This window comes from Protopterus annectens, chromosome 7.part0, assembly GCF_019279795.1.
Source record: "Protopterus annectens isolate FY-2018-M chromosome 7.part0, PAN1.0, whole genome shotgun sequence".
In the NCBI taxonomy this organism is placed as follows: Eukaryota; Metazoa; Chordata; order Ceratodontiformes; family Protopteridae; genus Protopterus; species Protopterus annectens.
In genome coordinates this window covers 1,540,466,399-1,540,484,800 of record NC_056739.1, presented here as the reverse complement: position 1 = coordinate 1,540,484,800, position 18,402 = coordinate 1,540,466,399, and the positions used below count along the sequence as shown (strand labels likewise).

The 18,402-nt window shown below is 41.4% G+C and overlaps 1 protein-coding gene across 3 annotated transcripts in view; it reads right to left on the bottom strand.

Annotated features, from left to right (window-relative positions):
• ACAD9 (acyl-CoA dehydrogenase family member 9) overlaps nt 1-18,402 on the bottom strand; it is a 1,114,604-nt gene that overhangs the window by 205,770 nt on the left and 890,432 nt on the right. For all 3 annotated transcript variants that reach the window (XM_044078083.1, XM_044078081.1, XM_044078082.1), the window contains exon 14: nt 92-218. In XM_044078083.1, the coding sequence (XP_043934018.1) occupies nt 92-218 (127 nt within the window). The remainder of the gene's footprint in view (nt 1-91; nt 219-18,402) is intronic.

Sequence of the window (18,402 nt, the reverse complement as noted above, 5' to 3'; positions counted from 1 at the left end):
TTTAGTGTTATTTTTAATATTATACATTGGTTTCATTTGTTCATTTTCAAAATAAGTTGTTTTTAACACTAGTGCTTAAAAAGGTGCTTACCTCCAAGCTGGGATGTGCTACTCCATCTAGTCCAGTCAAGCCAAAATCTACCTTCCGACCCATAGCATCTCGAAGTCTCTTTCCAACCAGCTCAAAAGCCACTCCGACATTACCCTTCTTCAGCTCCCTGCAAGACATATTATCATTAATATTTTTAAAATGTAAATTTAAACAAATTGCTATAACCTAAATCATTATGTGTGAATGCCTGTAACAGCTAAAAAGTAAACACCCTATTTATAGCATGTACAACTTGCAAAATCAATAACCTTAAAACTATTCAAGTGAAAGATGAAACTGCAATTACTCTTTTTCCTATGTTAAACAGATTACAACTTAAAGAATAAGTAAATAAACTACAGCTGTGACGTAAACACAATGAAAACTAATGGAGTAATATTGGTGCACAAATTAGATGTAAATTTCAACATGCTGTTTCATGGAATATAATTGAATGAAATTCTATTCACCAAATGCGTGAGCACACACAGAGACAGACAGACAGACACACACACACACAATTACATTACATAAAGGGAAGAATCTCTGCAACTTCACATACAGGGCTATGGCCTCTGCATACTCTACTTAATATCTAATCCGAGCTCTCCCACTGTATTGGTCTTAAGAGAAGCAGGATAGTTACCTCCACAGACTCCTATACACACATTCAAGAGAGAACTACATTCGTTTGCAAACTAAAGAATATGTTTTTTTTATCTTTTACTTGCCACGAGGTAGGGAGGTGGACTGAATTGCCAGTAGAAAGACTAAACAGGGACATTATTTTTGTTTTCTTTAATAAATGTATTATTGACACTATTTTTCAGTGATACATTTATAAACACTTGAAATAGGAATGTTTACTGAATGAAAGTAAACCTTCCTATCAAAATGAAAAATCTGTTTAAATATTTGCAGTACTTTGTACCCCACACTTTTTTATGTTTACATTCATCAGAAAATGTATTTGCTGGATGTCATTTATTTATTTATGACTTCAACTAAAGTATAACATTAAATCCAGATGGATTTTACAGTTCAGCCCAGGTGTACATTTATACACAACAATAGAGGTAACAAAACAGTATAACAATGAATCCCTGCTCTTTTAACCCAAGTAAAAATAGGTCAAGAGGGGTTGCACTACTTATACATAACTTCCAATCTATTTTCTAAATCACATGAAGTACTAGCAAAATAAAATAGTTTTAAATGTTATAAGAATCAGCACAGAAGATTACCCTATTAAAACACACTTCAAACTAATTATCTATAATGCTGACTGAATGTACTTCAAACTAGTATTCTGTAATGCTGAGTGAATGTATGCCCAAGCAACTAAGCATTTTTTTGATTTTACTTCAGATTTCCAGAAGTTATTTATGAATAAATGTCATCCATATCATGCTTGTTGAAGACTTTAATACTAATTTACATCACAATACCCATGCAACCACATTTGTAAAAACAGAAGTTATGTACTTACCATAAAGGTCGATGTTTGTAGTCCATCTTGCCCTTCATTCTTACACTTGGGATCGGAGCCGAACATCGTTCCGACTCGGCCATTCTCTAGCTCAAAAACTTCTGGTTGGCTCGTGGCTAGGAGGTATCCCATAATGCACCAATAATGTATCCCAGATCTTGTTTGCTGCAAGGGGTAAATATACAGAGACAAAGAACAAACCATGTAGTAAGGACTCAACATAACTATAACTACCCCTAGGTCCTTAAGGAGGGGGCAGGAGGGAGGGTTTGTAAGAATGATGGACTACAAACATCGAACATTATGGTAAGTACATAACTTCTTTATGTTCTGTAGTCCTATCTCGCCTTTATTCTTAAACTTGGGACAGCGTCCCCAGCACCTTTATCTTGGGTGGCTCACTGGAAAATACTCCTGAGTACTGTGGAACCAAAGGAAGACTTGTTCCTGGAAACCATGTCCAATTTGTAGTGAGTAATGAATGTATGAAGTAAAACCCATGTTGCTGCTGCGCAGATGTTATCTATAGGAATTCTTGCTTGAAAGGCTACCGAGGTAGACACAGATCTGGTAGAGTGAGCTTTCGCCTTGAAGGGAAGATCTTTGCCACTGGATGTATAGACGCTGGAAATCCAGTGAGACAATATGGTTCTAGAAACTGGAAGTCCCTTCCTTGCATCTGAAAAGGAAATAAACAATTGATCTGACCTTCTGAAATTCTTAGTTCTGTCAAGATAAAAGCGCAATTGTCTATGCACGTCAAGTTGGTGAAAGTTGTACTCTGCCTTGTTAGAAAAATTAGGAAAGAAAACAGGTAATTTGATGAAATGATTAATATTGGCCTGAAAAGAAACCTTAGGAACAAAGGAAGGGTTTTGTCTGTAAGGAGACCCTAAACACCAAATAAGGGGCTTAATGGAAAGGGCTTGTAGTTCAGAGACCCTCTTTGCAGATGTAATGGCCACTAAAAATATAGTTTTTCATGATAAGAACTTGAGGTCACAAGTTGCTGAAGGTTCGAAAGGGCTTGAAGTAAGTTTATGGAGTACAAAATTCAAATCCCAGGGTGCCACCGGATCCATGACTAGAGGTCGTAATACGGTGGCCCCTTTAAGGAAAGCTCTACACAGTCTATGCGCCATAAGGTTAGGGTCATTAGCCAAGTGAAAGGGAGAAATGGCTGCCAGCTGAACTGTAATAGTGGCAGCTGCTGAACCTTGATGGAACAACTGAGTAAGGAACTCCAAAATGGCAGACATGGGAGCTGTATAAGGATCAAGGTTTCTCTCATGGGCCCAAAATGAGAACCTTTTCCATTTACTGGTATAAGTCTTTCTGGTAGAAGGTTTGTGAGAAGATGTCAGAATATGCATAACATCAAGGGAAAAGTCATGAAGCCTGACTAGGGATGGAATTGGAGCAGCCAAGCTGTCAAAATTGAAGGTGTGGAGAGAGGGATGGAACACTGCTGACATGTGCGTCAGCAAATCTGGCAATGGGTCCAGAGTCCACGGTTCGGCCATTAGATGAGGTCTGAGGAAGGGGAACCAAATCTGTTGAGGCCAGTAAGGAGCAATTAGGATAATTTTGCTTCCCCAGGATATTGCTTTCTGAATTACCTTCGATATGAGGGGGAATGGTGGGAATGCTGAGAAGTCCCGAGGGCTAATCGTGAACGAGTGCATCTCTGGGTGCCTCTCCTTCCGGGGGAATTAGGGTGAAGTAGCTGCTGCATTTAGGGGGGTAGCAAATAGATCGCAGCAAGGCTGACCCCATTTGTGAAAAATCTGTTCTGCAATGTGTGTGTTCACAGACCACTCGTGAGGAATCAGAATAGCCCTGTTGAGCCTGTCGGCTATCACGTTGTTTTTTCCCCGGAATGTGCATTGCGACCAGAAAATGCTGGGAAGACACTGCCCACTCCCACACTCGAAGGGCCTCTCTGCAAAGGGGATAAGACTTGGTCCCTCCTTGCGTGTTTGTGCAACACACCACCAACATACTGTCCAAGTGGATCGCAATTGTCCCTACAGGGAGAAAGCTGTGAAGTGCTTGCAATGCCAGAAGCACTGCTCTCATCTCCAAGGCGTTGATATGCAAATGAGTCTCGTGTTCCTGCCACGTGCCTTGGACTGTTCTCCCTAGATAATGCCCTTCCCACCCTATCTGGGAGGCATCCATGGTCACAGTGGTGACGGGGGGATGGAACAAATGGTCTGCTTGTGGCCAGATGGTTGTTCTGGGTCCACCAGCAAAGATCCTGTTTGCACGATTCTGTTATCTGGATGGGATGAGGAAGAGGTAGATGCTGCAGTGTCCACTGGGCAAAAGGTAACCACTGCAGAACCCTCATGTGCAGTCTGTCTAATGGGACTAATGTTATTGCAGAGGCCATTGTCCCTAACAACTTGAGCACCGACTTTGCTTTCGCTTTCCTTAGAGGAAGTACGCTCAAAGTTTGCTCCCTGAGGTTCTGAATTCTCTCTACGGGAAGGTAAGCCCTCAATGAGACGGTATTTATTTTGGTGCCAATAAAATTCACATGTTGAGAGGGCAATAATGCAGATTTTTGCCAGTTTATTGTAATCCCTAACTGCAAGCAAGTTGAAATGGTAGCGTCCCTGGCCTGTAACAGTAGATGCCTGGTGGTGGCAGTCAGGAGCCAGTCATCCAGGTATGGAAACACTTGGAATCCAAGATGTCTCAAGTGAGCCGTTACCACTGCCATGCATTTGGTGAACACCCTGGGGGCTGTGGTAAGACCAAAGGGCAGGGCGCAAAACTGATGATTGGCCCCCAACCGGAAGTGTAAGTGACTCCTTGATGCTCTGTCCATCTTATAGTAGTACGCATCTTGGAGATCTATGGAGCACATCCAAACTTCTCTCCCTAACAATGGGAGTATCGACTGTAAGGTGACCATTCCGAACTTGGACCTCTGTACAGATTCATTCACTTTGCTGAGATCCAAGATGGGTCTCAAGTCCCCTGTTCTTTTTGGCACCAAAAAGAATCTGGAGTAAGTCCCTAATCCTACTTCGTCTACGGTGACGGGTTGGATGACTCTCTTTACGAGCAACGTTTGGAATACTAGAGTTGCTGAATCTCTGTGATTGGGTGGAACATCTGGGATTCGTCTGATCAGAGGAGGGGGGGAAAGAGAAGGGAATATGGTAACCTCTGGTAATTATCCTTAATACCCACTTGTCTTGAGAGATATCATGCCAGGCTTCTGGGTATAAGGATATACGACCCCCAACTGGCTCCAGGGACGCACAGTCTGGCCTCCTTTCAGGAGCGCTGATAGGGATGATCATGAAAGGAATCCCGGTCTCCCTGGTTCTGCAGGCTTCCCCTGCCTCTAAGGCGGCATCTACCGTTATTTCCTCCTCCTCTGCCTCTGGAGAAGGAATCACCTTGTGCATCCTGGAAAAACCTCTGCGACTTCTTGAACCACATTTTACCGCCTTTCTGCCCTTTGGGATAGGGTCTAGAAGGAACATAAAAATGGACTCCCACAGCAGACAGGGGTTTCCCTTCCTGTTCACACCTGGTGAGTGTGCCCTTTAACTTGGTTCCAAACAATGAGGATCCATCAAAGGGAGCGTTAGTAAATTCAGACTTAAAGGCCTCTGCAAAGTTACGCAAGCGCATCCAGGCGTGTCTTCTAAGAGAAACTCCTGAACCCGCTGCCCTACTCGCTCCATCAGCTGCGTAAGATATCACCCTCATGGAGGAGTTTACAAGAGAATTTAATGTAGACATCTGTACATTAACCTTCTCAGACACCGCTTCAGATATCTTACCTTGCAGAGTCTCTCCCAGTTCTCTTAACCGATCTCTCTGGAGCCTTGTGAAATGAGACAGGTAGTTCAGCAATCTAAGTGTAAAAGCCGCTAAAGAAAAGATACACTTCCCGTACCTATCCATCATTTGCGACTCCTTGTTCAGTGGATGGACAGTGGAGGAAGTTTCAGCAAGTTCCTTTTTGGTGGCTGCTGCCACCACCATGGCATCTACTGGCATGTCCTTAGTAAGAAAGTCTTTGTCCTGAGGAGCTGACAAAAACGTATTAGGTCTTCTAGGAACCGGTTCCACAGAATCAGGAGATTCCCACACCTTTTGACTCACTAGATCCAGTAGCTTGTCAAAAGGCGGAGACACCCAAGAGGAGGTGGGTTGAGACCCGTAAGCCTTCAGGTACACTGAGTCCTCATCAGAAGAGGATTTGGTGGGCCAGCCACCTCTCTGTTTCAGGACCTCAAGGATATCTACAAAGTAGATATCATCAGAGGACGACTTGGGGGACCCTTCTGACTCCTCGAGGTCAGTGTCTGAAGTAATGGACTCATCGGGGGAGTCAAAATGTTTCCTCTTACAAGTTTTCTTCCGAAGGGGCTCCTCAGAAGGATATTCTGGGGAGACCTCGGAAGACTGGGGACCACTTATGGAGGTTTCCTGAGGCTGCGATTCTCTACTGTGTTGGGTGAGACAGGGAGCCGAGACTGACATCAGCACTTTAGGGGGAAGAGTGTTGGTACCTCTGGTTGGAACTGAAGACCTGGACTGAACACTCCTCATCACCTCGAAGGTCGATCCTCCTGGCTCTGAGGATACTCCCTGCTCCGAAGGCAGATGTGGGGTCCAAACTCACCTGAGCCAGAGCACCAAGAGGTAAGCGCAGAACCAAAGAAGTTCGGGTCCAAGCATCTCCCTCGGGCCTGACCGGAGAGCTAAGGACCTTAGACCCCCATGGATGGCACAGAAGGGGTCAGAGCGGATATCGGAACTGAGAGACCAACTGAGGTAGCTGGGGCCGACCTTTCCACAACCTGGGGCACCGACATTTCTGGCTCCGAAGAGCCAGAGTGGCTTGGAGGAACATCGACAGGGTGTATGGGCACATTAGGCTCTGGAGCAGACTGGGACGGAGCCGAAAGTAAATTTGCTAGCGCCGAAGTCTGTAATAGTCTGCACACCACTCTCTCAACGTTCTCATCAGTAAGGCTCCTAGAGGATAGAGTAGGGGACCCTAGATCGCTGAAAGATAGGCGACCTAAGAGTCGGGGAGACTGGTTGGGGTTTAGCTGACCGGCTCCGAGACACAGGCTCAGTTATCGGCTCCGAAACTCCTGGAGCCGAAAGTGATGGATCCACAACAGAAACCTCTGTCAGCACCGAAACCAGTGGAGCCGACGAGGATGTAGTCAGTTTGGCAATTTTGTCTGGCGGCTCTGACGAGACAAAATGAGTGGGAGATCACCTTTTTGTAGATTTGGCTTTGTCTTTCTTGGATGATGGAGACTTAGAGCTGGAGGAAGAAGAAGCCAACTCATCCTCAAAATAATGCTTTAACAGGCCTTTCAAGATAAGTTTGTTCTTTCTCTCTTGAAGAACACGGGGAGTAAAGGCATGACAAAACAAGCAAGACTCTTGGAGGTTAATAGCACCCAAGCAATACACACAAAGATTGTGCCCATCCGTCAAAGACATTTTCTGGGCACATTTAGTACATTTTTTAAAGCCCAAAGGCTTGTGATACTTAGTATCCTTAGACATTAGTACAATAAACAACTAAATGTAAGAATGAACAAGGACCACCTCCACTAACGGTTAGTCCAGAGGCAACAGCAAAGACAAACAGACAGATAGAGGACTAGGTCCTCTAACTTAAACGGGCCTAGTCCTAAGAGATGAAGATAGAAAGAAACAGAGAACTAGGTCCTCTAACTTAAACGGGCCTAGCCCTGGAAGAAGACACAAACAACAGAACCGAGGACTAGGTCCTCTAACTTAAACGGGCCTAGCCCTAGGTGAAAGAGAAAGAAAACAATTAAACAAGTAGCACAGCAGTAAAAGCGATGCAGGGACACAACAAGGCCAACAGAAGGACGGCCAATCAAAAAAGCACAAACAGTACAAACAGAGCAAACAAAGCAGTAAATTGTCTAAAATAGACATGGAATGAGAAAACACTAAACCAGAGAATACAATTATTCTTAGCAAATAACTAGAAAAATGTATAGAAAATTTTTCACTTAGCCACGGCCAAGAAGCAGCACGTCTGAGCTCAACGAGTGGCATACGAGATCTGGGATACGTTAGCAGTGCATTGTGGGATAACTCCTAGCCACGAGCCAACCAGAAGTTTTTCAGCTAGAGAATGACAGAGTTGGAGCCGAGGTTCGGCTCCGATCCAAAGTGTAAGAATGAAGGCAAGACAGGACTACAGAACATTATTGCAATCAACATCTAAAACATTTTGGTGACATAACTTACTGCATAGTCTTTGGTATTTAACTAATTACCCAGAAAAGGGCATTACTCATCTCAACCTCAGATGTAAACATACAGCCAAGACAATTTTTTTTCTCATCATGCAAAGTTTAATTTCACTTCATTTCCAGTGCCCCATATCGGATTACTTGTTATTACCAGCCTTTTTTAGCTCCACACTGGAATGATTTCCAGTATTTGGTTATTTTTCTCATTGCAATAACAGTTTTCAGCCAGTAATTTTTTTTCTCTAATAGCAGTGGCGGATTTAGGCAGGGGCGCGCGCCAGCCCGTTTTTCAACTTTGTGTTTTTTTTTTTTTGTTGAAAAATCAGGTGCATCTTTCCAGGAGAATCCTGTCACCAACGCGCCAAATACATCGAGATGTGATTGGAGATTGCAGTCAGATGATTTGTTATTTTAATAACACTTATAACGGTCCGCATCTTCCCTTGTAGTTTTGGCACGTTGGTGAGAGCTGTGACAGTAACTTTAAGTTGAAGGGCAAGTGGAATAGTAGACTCACACTTTAAATAAGATGACAGGTTGGTGCTTTGTATAGCTGTACGACCTAGTCTGACTGAAATCACAAAAAGTTGTTCTTGCTGTTAAAGAATGCTTGTCGCATTGGGAGTTTTATGGTGAGTTTAGTATAGTTACATTTAAACGGCCCAAGTAATTTGTTTGCTTTGTAGTTTAAAGTAACCCAGAATCACCTAATACATCAAAATAGTAAATTTGACTCTGGTTTATCTTTGGTAGTAAACATTATTGAATGGCAGTTGGTAAAACAAATACAGCGGGTAAATACGGCAATAAAGCGTCAGCAGCGCTAAGTATTTCATACGCCGTAGGTGTATATTATGTCTTTTACCAGGCATCTAGTAGTCCCTTTGGTGGCATTTTCTTAGCTTACCTTACAGGCAGCAGATAGAGTGACAGATTTCAGATTGGTATTTTTAGCAGTATGTGCTGTGCCACTGAATGCAGAGTCCAGCGGTCACAACAAAGGACAGCAGGGCTCCTGGAAGAACTGAACAGAGGAATTACATCCAGTAGGGTGGACTATTTATTTACATTTATATTAAATATTGAAGTTAATGTCTTGTAGGTAGGATGCATTTTATGACCAGCATACAATTATTTTTATGAAGAGTAAACAAAGAGTTTAAGATATAAGTGCAGAATTATCCCTCATCTCCGAAGCATGAGCATTTGGTGGTATTAAAGATGTGCTCTTTTAATTTGTTTTTGCATGAGTCCAGGGAGTTTAGTTGCCTGAGTGTTAATGTAGGGACTATGTGAAGACACTGAATCAGAAATGTTCAGTATAATGAGAAACTCTATGCTGTACATGGGTTGGAACTGGAACTGCTACTCATTAGATGCTTTACATACTCCTACTGAGGAATAATTTAGGAGTGTCTTACCCACATGGGGAAGTCTTGAGTCAAACAGGATATCAGACTCCTTAAAAGAATTCATAGAAGGCAGACAAAGCTTGTAGGTAGAAATGGCTGATAAGCATTTCTGATGAGAGGCAAAAGACTTCACACCCTATAGATGACAGAGTTGGAAGACATGTTAGAGTTCTTTGGGCATTACATTGGAAGTAGAAATACCTACCACACCTTGATCTTTGGGAATTAGTATGCCACTAAGAGTAAGGACTTGAATTTAGGGCTGTAGTCTGGATTTTCAAATTTATACTTAAAGCTTCCATATTGCTATGTTACCCCCTCCCGCACTCCTGTCATAGCCAAAGCAAGATGTTGCAGTCCACCCACTCAGTTACAAAATGCTGCTCTCTGAGCCAATCACTTGCGATCAGATTCCAGGAATCTGATGATAATCACTTTATAGTGAAAACGGTATGGGTATTTCTTTCTGAGGCGCATCTTCTTTGCGTGAAAAAAATGCATATAAAATACTTTGTTTACTTTCAGACAAACTGCATTCTGGTGTAGCTAAATCCTTCTGCCCAGTCACGATTCCATTTTAATACAGTATACGTTTGTCTGCCTATTTGACTGCAGTCATTAGGTCATCATTTTAAGTAACAAATTGTTGGATAGTGACTTACAAATTTATTGGTATAAACGAAGGGGCAATGAGATGGGTTAAACTGGGATTCTTTGATTAGGTGAATAATTGATATTTTAATTTACAATGCAGAGTATTTAGCATAGCTGAATAGTTCAGCACAATATTTGTCAGTAATGAATACACAGGGCGGCATTCTGGGCATCTGGATGACTGGGGGGATTTCAATGAAGAAGTCTGAAGATAAGTAAAGCAAAGCATACCTCTCAGGTGTCCAGATTTTTGTCTCATATTTTTGGTCTGTTCCTCATAAAATGTGTGGTTTTCTGGAAAATCACTGGGATGATCTGAGGACTGAAGTCACTAAACAATGACATCATACATTTCAGTTTCTGACTTCATATCCTTCAGAAAACGTATGTTAAAACAAAGCCTGTTACTCTAGCAACTCCAAGTTTATAAGAGCAATATTTAAAATATGTCCCTATTTTTCAGCCTTTCTCCCTCCATTTTGTCAGGCTTTGACTAGATTTCTTTCACTAAGAGGTTGAGAGGTATGAACCAAGGTATTCAAAGACTATTAAGGTTTTAAATTTGGGATGTTTATGTTTGTGTATGCCATAGAAAATGACCTGTTTACCATTATTTTGAGGATGAGATTTTATATTACATATGATTGATATGATTTTTTTCTGCATTGTGACTGTAGGAAAAGCAACTTCCGCAAATGTCTTTTTTTATTTGTAAGAATAAAAATGTAATAAAATGATGTACAAATGAGACACAACGGTCTGGATGTGAAAATAAAAGGTTTGTGCAACTGAAAAGCAAATGTATGGAAATGAAAACATGAAATATATTTTTACACTGGGTTACCAACAGTTATTTGTATCAGTGTCTTGTTACTAATGTTCTTGTGCATAATTGTAATAAATCTGTTTCAGTAGGCTCGCAGTAATTAATTACAAAGCCAAGATAAAATCTCTGGTGATAAAGTTGCCTGTGCCATATTAGTGAAAGTGAACTAGTTGGTTGGTCTTGCCTAGCTCAGACATATATGAAAAGACCTTTCATTGCGAGTGTTGTTTGGTTAGAAGTTTGCTGAACTTATAAGCTGATTCTTTACAGTTACAACATTTCAGCCAATTTTGTTGTCTCTGAATTTTAATACAATTTATAAAGTTTGATTTCCCTGAATGTCTAGACAGACTTTGGAAGCTGTTCAAACCTCTCAAGTGTCCTTGTTTTCCAGTGATGTTCCTATTCTCAGACCTTATTTAGAATATCTATATTTCTGGAGGTATGTCTCCATTTTCAAGTTTGATTTATCCTTTCACACAATTTTCTGAATCCCCCTCATCCCATGTGTTTTGAAGATGTCTAGTACACAGAAAAAACACACTACATGGCCAACATACTAGTGGCAACAATTTAAAGAGAATTCAGATTTTACAACTACCTTTTTTTTTTTTTGAAGAAAAATAAATGACCTTGTGTGGTACAACTTTGTGATACAGTTCATTGAAATCTACTGATTTTACACTGTCATTTTGATAATGTGCTTATATTTTCCCATCATTTTGCCAGTCTCTGCTTTTTTAATATGTTTTTTGAGTAGTATCCAACTATTCTACTGGAAGCGGAAAGAGTTGTGTTATTTAGTATTCAAATTTTACACAAATTAATATTCCAGATATTTAGATGGATGTTCCCATTTTTCAAGAACCTTTGTTCATATTTGCAATCTGTGTAGGTTGAAAGGTATGCATGGAATATGCATTCTCTTAGAATGGGCTGAGTCTCTTCTGTACCATTAACTAGCACAACCAATATCCCATCTAGAAATTTACAAAAACTGGGAGCACACTAGACCTGATAAATAACTTGTGTGTTGAGTAAACCTCAACACTCCAGACAGCAGGCTTTGAGACTTTTAAAGGAGGTACCCTCATCCATTCACCACCCTCTTGATTTACCACTGCCAGTATATTGGTTCCATACATACTATGCTATATTGTCATACCCTCAAAACTGAGACACATAGAAATGAAGAAAATGTGTGCAGCATTGTGTTTATTGTGCAAATTAGTCAAGTTAGGCCACATGCACAACCATGTCACACCCATGATGAACAGAATAAAAAATAATAGTGTGTGAAAGCAGCCCTTCTGAATGGAAAACTACTTCCACTAACATACCAAAATTGCTTTCATAGTACATTAGACTTTCAGATAAATAGATGTGCTCGCCTCTAAATGTCCTCAGTAAGGTACACAGATGTCAAAGTGGTGCCTGTTCTTTGGCCAGATGCATTTGTCAAAACAAAATGCATTCAATAAGCAAGTTCTGTATTGAGCCTGTGATAAAGTCAGAAGTTACAGCCTGTATTAAGTAAGAATAGAATATCTTTTGATTGCTAATCTTCACATCTGTTAACAAAGCATGTGTTCCTTCTACACTAGAGGGCTTTGGGGCATGAGATTTTACTTATCTGATTTTTTCTTTTGAGAATGCTGTCTCTCCCTTATCTATATCTTTTTACTGTCACTGGAAGCAACCAAGTGCAGCCAAAACCCTTCCACCTTCAGGAAGTCCTATCCTCACTGTAGCACTTGCTTCTCATAGCCTTACTTACTTAGACTAATTCAAGCTAGCTTTCCCTAGGCAATGACCTACCTGTCAGAAGTGGCCAGACCACCTATTTAGTAATCACCATAATCTCTTTGTTATTGTAATGCATCATTTCCATAATAATACATGCACTGTAGCACCATATGTATTAACTCATACACATATGGAGAGAGTGAAGAGATACAGCCATATGTTTCTTGAGTCAAGTTTAGCCTGGTTCCATGATAGACATTGTAGGTTCAGGACTAGACTGTAATAACTTGGTAGTACTTATTGCCAAAAAAAAAGTATCGATCCCTTTTTATTTGGTCTTCTCTCTAGCACTTCCAGCAAACACATTATAGATTATGTTACAGTTTTCTAGCAGTGAACAGGCTGCTATGCTACACATCCTTAGTGGGGGCATTGTAGGTAGCACTGTCTGACATCATGCCATATATCCTTCTTTCACTTCCCTTCACTTTAGCCCTTCCAGCCTGTATTCCACCACCGAGAACACACTTCTCCCAACTAACTATACCCTATACTATGTAACCTGCTGTCCCTTGTGGTGACAGGCTTCCATTCACTGGCAGAATGCAGGATTGCTAGTATCCCAGGTACTCATGCATAGCTGATAAAGGTGATATTTCCTTGTGCGTTATTCCTTCCTGCTTGAAGTGTACAGTAGTTTTGTGCTGTCTCTAAGCTCAGACCCCAAAAAACAGTGAGTAAGTTTACTATATTAATTGCTGTTTGTTGGGGGTAGAACAACTTCAGAATGAGAGTAGGCAAACATAGGTGGTGGGTAAGTAGAGGGGAGTTTTTTCTATCTATTCACTTGTTTGAGACCTGTGCAGCCAGAAGTACATATGTCTTGAAAAACTGTGCACATGGGCTGTCAGATACAAGCACTTTTTTTTTTCTTAAAGGGAGTTGTCTTTCATGACATGTAGATTTGAACAAACCTAGCAGATGTCATAGGATCAATGTAAAATAGCTGACTCAAATGGTAAGCTAAGTCTGAAGCAGCTATGGACATGAACATAGAGGCCATGATATGTAGGCATACATGTGTATAATACATACATACACATATAGATACAGGTATCTGTTAATCTTCACCATCTTCTGGTAACTGTGGGAACGGCATTATTTTTCGTTCATTATTTTTGCCTGCTGACATGTGGTAGGTGTTTGAGAAACGTTAAAATCTAAGCAGTGCCACCCCCTGTTTACAAATGTTCGCTATAACAAATCAAGCTGTCAGAACTGCTAAGTGACATAAGTCACCATGCCTGAAATTTTGTTGTTATGGTGAGGAATTATTAAGTTGCCCCCTGTGTTTTGTACTAATCTACTGACTAGCATATGTGGTCCTTTTCTCTTGCAAATAAACATGTTGACTGCATTCTGTTGTATGGAGATATTTTTGTAGGGGGTAAGCATAAAATGTCTAAAAGGCACTTCTCCTAAGTATTTAATTGTGGTATCTGGTGGAGAAAGCCATACCTTATAAGCAGTGGTGTAGTTGTACTTTATTTTCTGCTTCTATGTGCTAATTGCTGTCTCACAATCTACCTGGCATTTAAACTGTAATTTCACTCAAGCTGCTGCCCCCCCCCCCCCAAAAAAAGCACAATACTTTCAGCTGCTCAGTCAACTACAGGTATTGCTATTAGATTTGTATTCCTCTTGTAAACAAGATATGTACATGTTGGAGGCATTAATCCTAGATGGTTATGGACGTGATAGGGCTTGATAAAGCCCCAGTGTTTCTAACGTGCTTAGTAGATAACCTTGTATGCAGAGTATATGTGGTTACACTAGTATCTTTAAATATAAGGTTATGCCTTGCCTTGTTGCTATTAGCTGATTTAAGAATTGTCTGTGTTGCTATGCAGTCTTATTTAGGTAACTTCATTAGTGTTGTTGCAAAAGTGTAACCGACAATCCCATTGCTGCTTTGTCTCCCCCCCCATCATGGATGCACTGAGTTGTGTAGTGCGTATTTCTTTAATACAAATTCCTTATGTCTATCTTAATGGTTGCTACATGTGGTTTGATGCCTAGAGCAGTTGCTAGCTGAGTCTCTTAAAAAAAAAAAAAGAGGGCAAGTAGCTCAGCATACCTCTCAATGAGGCAGATTTTTGCAGGATGTCCAAACTTTGGCCTCATAGTTTTTGGTCCATCCTTCATAAAAGTATGGTTTTTAAGCAAATTATCATTAAAGAGTGAAGTTAAAAAGAAAGACATTGAGTCTCGGACTTCATGTCCTTATGTTAAAGCAAAACTAGTTTTATCAAATTTCTAATTTTGTAAGAGCAAATGTCCCTATTTTTGGGACTTAAATTTTCCTACTTTTATTTATGACTTTTGTCAAGACTTCTTGCTCTAAACAGCTGATGTATGTAGTTCAGCCATCACTAAACATGCTAGACTTGTGTCTTAGTTTCACCTGTTCAGATTATGTGGCTTTTTTGGCAGATCTTTAGGGGTTGCAGTCTCAATGTAGTTTCTGACTTTGGTTCATAGGTAGATAACTAGGCTATCTGCCCTAGGGCATTTATAAGACTAGCCAGAGTGCATTTGGCTTCCGCCTCCCTATTAGATTAGCCTACTGTGGGTCTGTAAAGTAGGTCACAGAAGGTACCCTTTTAAGATTAGTTTACTGTGCCTCTGTCTAGCAGGGACACAGAAAAGATCCCAGGGGTGAATTTGTGATTTCCCATCCACGCGTCCAGATTTCGCTTGAAGAGGGTCAGCGAGGGGCTATGTCTAACATGAATTGGGATTCTATTCCAGAGTGAGGGGAGCCTCTGGGAAATGAATCTCCCTCCAGCATGTCCTATTTATTTTTGTGCTGTGGTTTAAGTCCCTGGAGTGTGTAGCTCCCATAGATGCTGTATTTTTTGCTTTGGAGAGGGCAGCTTTCAACTGTGCATCTGTGATGTCAGGGAGGTTACATTCAGTTGGGATAGGCATTTGCTCCTTTGGGGGGGAAGGGGGTGGAGTTGGTGCTGAATCTGTCTGCCAGGATGTTGGCTATGTCTGTAGGTTCGGTATATTTTGTACCATTATGCAACAATTCAGAACATATCTGGGAGTTTCCACCCATATTCCTGACATAACTAAAGTAGGCTTTGTGATTATCTTTAGTGTCTAGGGCAATTTTTCTTTCGAAACTGGCCTTTGATGATTTTGAGGATCAAAGTTTCTTGCTAATACTGATCAGAGATGCCTTCCCTTTTTGGGATTTTGCTCTGTCATGTAGTAGCTTCCTCCTTCTGTTGTATAGCTTATTTATGGGGGTCCACCAGACCGGTCTCCTGTTTTTGGAGGAATGAGTCTTGGTTTTATTTGGGATAGCACAATCCATGCATTCCTGCAGGTGCTCATAGAATGCATTTGTAAAGGAAGTCACCCAATAACATAGTGTTTGGAGAGACCTTCATATTCTCCAGTGTTCTCAGGAATGCCAAGTGGGGTTCCTGTAATAGGGAGGGTGTTCTGTAGCAGGCTACAAACTTTAAGGCAGTTTTGCCCGCTGTTAGTTGCACATGGATGGTTTCCGATGCTTCGTGCAGTGCCACTAACCTGGAGTTACAGGTATCTTTGAATGTAGATACTCCCCCTCCTTTTGTGCTTTGGTCCGAGTTTTGGGGCCGAAACATATGGTGAGTTATAACCTGGTAGTGCTGGGGTGCTCTCAGGAGCCTTGAACCAGGTTTCTGTTACTGCACAGACATTGATTTCCTCCATACTGAGGAGAGCCTCGACCATCTTGAGGTTTAGACTTCTGGCATTGAGTAGCTTTACCTTTAGTTTTTTTTTATCCCTGGGTTGTCTATGGAGGTGGGTTTGTCTAATGGTGACAGGTGCAAGCTGTCCCTTCACTTCATATTCAAGAAAAGCATGCTGAGTACTTTATAGCCTTTTCTAATATTAAGTCTCTCCCTGATTTTGGGGAGTGTAAGTGTGTAAGTTTAGCATAGCAATGTCTGTAGAATGTATGCACATGACAGGGATGCGGCAGTGTAGTTAAGCACCGTACTGTTCTATGGTTGAATTGGATATGTAATAGCAGTGGTGAAGGGGCAAGCTGAACTATTGCCTGGGTGATTTGAGTTATAGTGGCTTAGGCAGGTTAGACTTGCCCTAACCCGTGAAGTGGTAGGGGTGACTACTGTCAGTTGCCACTCCCTTGTGGGAACCAGAGAACTCTGCAGTGCTGCCTGTATGTAGGTAAGGTGGTCTTTAAGTTAGATGGTTCACCACTGACTCATGCACTGTGGTGGTGTCTAGTGTCCCGCTTTCCTGCTTACACCCCGGTAGTTGACTGACCAGACTGCACCCCCCCCCCCCCTTTGCAAATTCCTGGATCCGTCACTGAATAGATTGGTTAGATTCAAAACACACACAAAGCACAGTTGTGTAAAATCTTACCGTAACAGTAGATGTCCTTCTCTTCATTGTTGTAGTATTCTTTACTACTGGGATCTCCCACCCAAGGCAGACAGATGTTTGGCCAGTAAACCAAAGCCTTATGATCTTGTATGCTCCGTACATCAAGCATATGCTCCCATACAGAATGTAGGGCATAAAAATGACTTACAAACGCAGTTACCCAGAACTGAATTGCCCCGGTAGAGAAGTCTCCAAAGGACAAAGGAGAAAATGCAGACAAAAAAGGGAAGACCCACAGCCAGAAGGGAAGGCAAAACAAAAAACAGAACAAGAGGGGGTTGGAGGAAGCGAATACTGCAACAGTGAACAAAAGGACATCTACTGCTATGGTAAGATTTTACACTGTACTATGTCCTTCTACATCACTGTTGCAGAATTCTTTACTATAGGGAGAGTAGAAAAGTTCAAGAAATAATATGGGAGGTGGAAGGCTGAGAAGAGCCCTCAACAAACCCATACAAAATGGTTCTAGGAAAAACTGCTAACGCCCTAGAAATAATATCCAACTTAGTAAAGCTATGCACTGTAGACCAAGTAGCAGCTTCAAGGATGGAATTGGTGTCCAAACTCTTGAAGAAAGCACCACAGAGGCAACAGACCTACAGGAATGAGCTCTAACAGAAGTAGACAAAGATTTACCATGAAATAAATAACAAAAATAAATGGCCTTAGATATCCAGAAGGAGATGGGATGCCTAGAAACAGCCAAACCCAGTGTCCTGAGATGAAAGGAAACAAAAAGCTGGTCAGAATTATCAATGGCCTTAGTTTTATCCAAGTAGTATCTGAGCTGTCAGTGCAAATCCGAGGTATGCAAGACCCTCTCACTAGCAGACTAAGGAGAGGGGAAAAAGGAAGAGTGTTGTACAGACCGATTCAAGGACAACTCACTTACTACACTGGGCATCAAAGAGGGATTAGTATGAAGGGACACCCTGTCCCAGTGAAAAAAACAAAAAAAAGGAAAATTGCCCATAAGGGCCTGGAGCTCAGAAACCCTCCGAGCAGAAGTAACAGGCAGCAACAAAACAGTCTTCCAGGTACAATGCTGCAAAGAAACAGAATCTGCACGGTTAAAAGAAGCCTGAGTCAGTTTCCAAAACAAAATTAAGGTCCCGAGGAGGAGGAATAGGTTTCACTGGAGGCCTAAGACGTACGACGCCTTTAAGAAATTGGTTGACCTCAAAACAAGAAGCCAAGGGAGGAATTAAGAGCAGATAAATGTCACTATAATGTAACTGATCAATGTGGGTTGTATTTTACACAAACCCTCCTAAGGCACTCCTTTACCCAAAGAATATGGGATGCTATCAAATGGTTGTAATCTACCCATGCCATACCTAGAGTCTTCCTCTTTTTACAATTCTCTATTATGTCTTAATTTATTAACAAATGATCCTTTATTTCATACGACTTTCTTTTGTTAC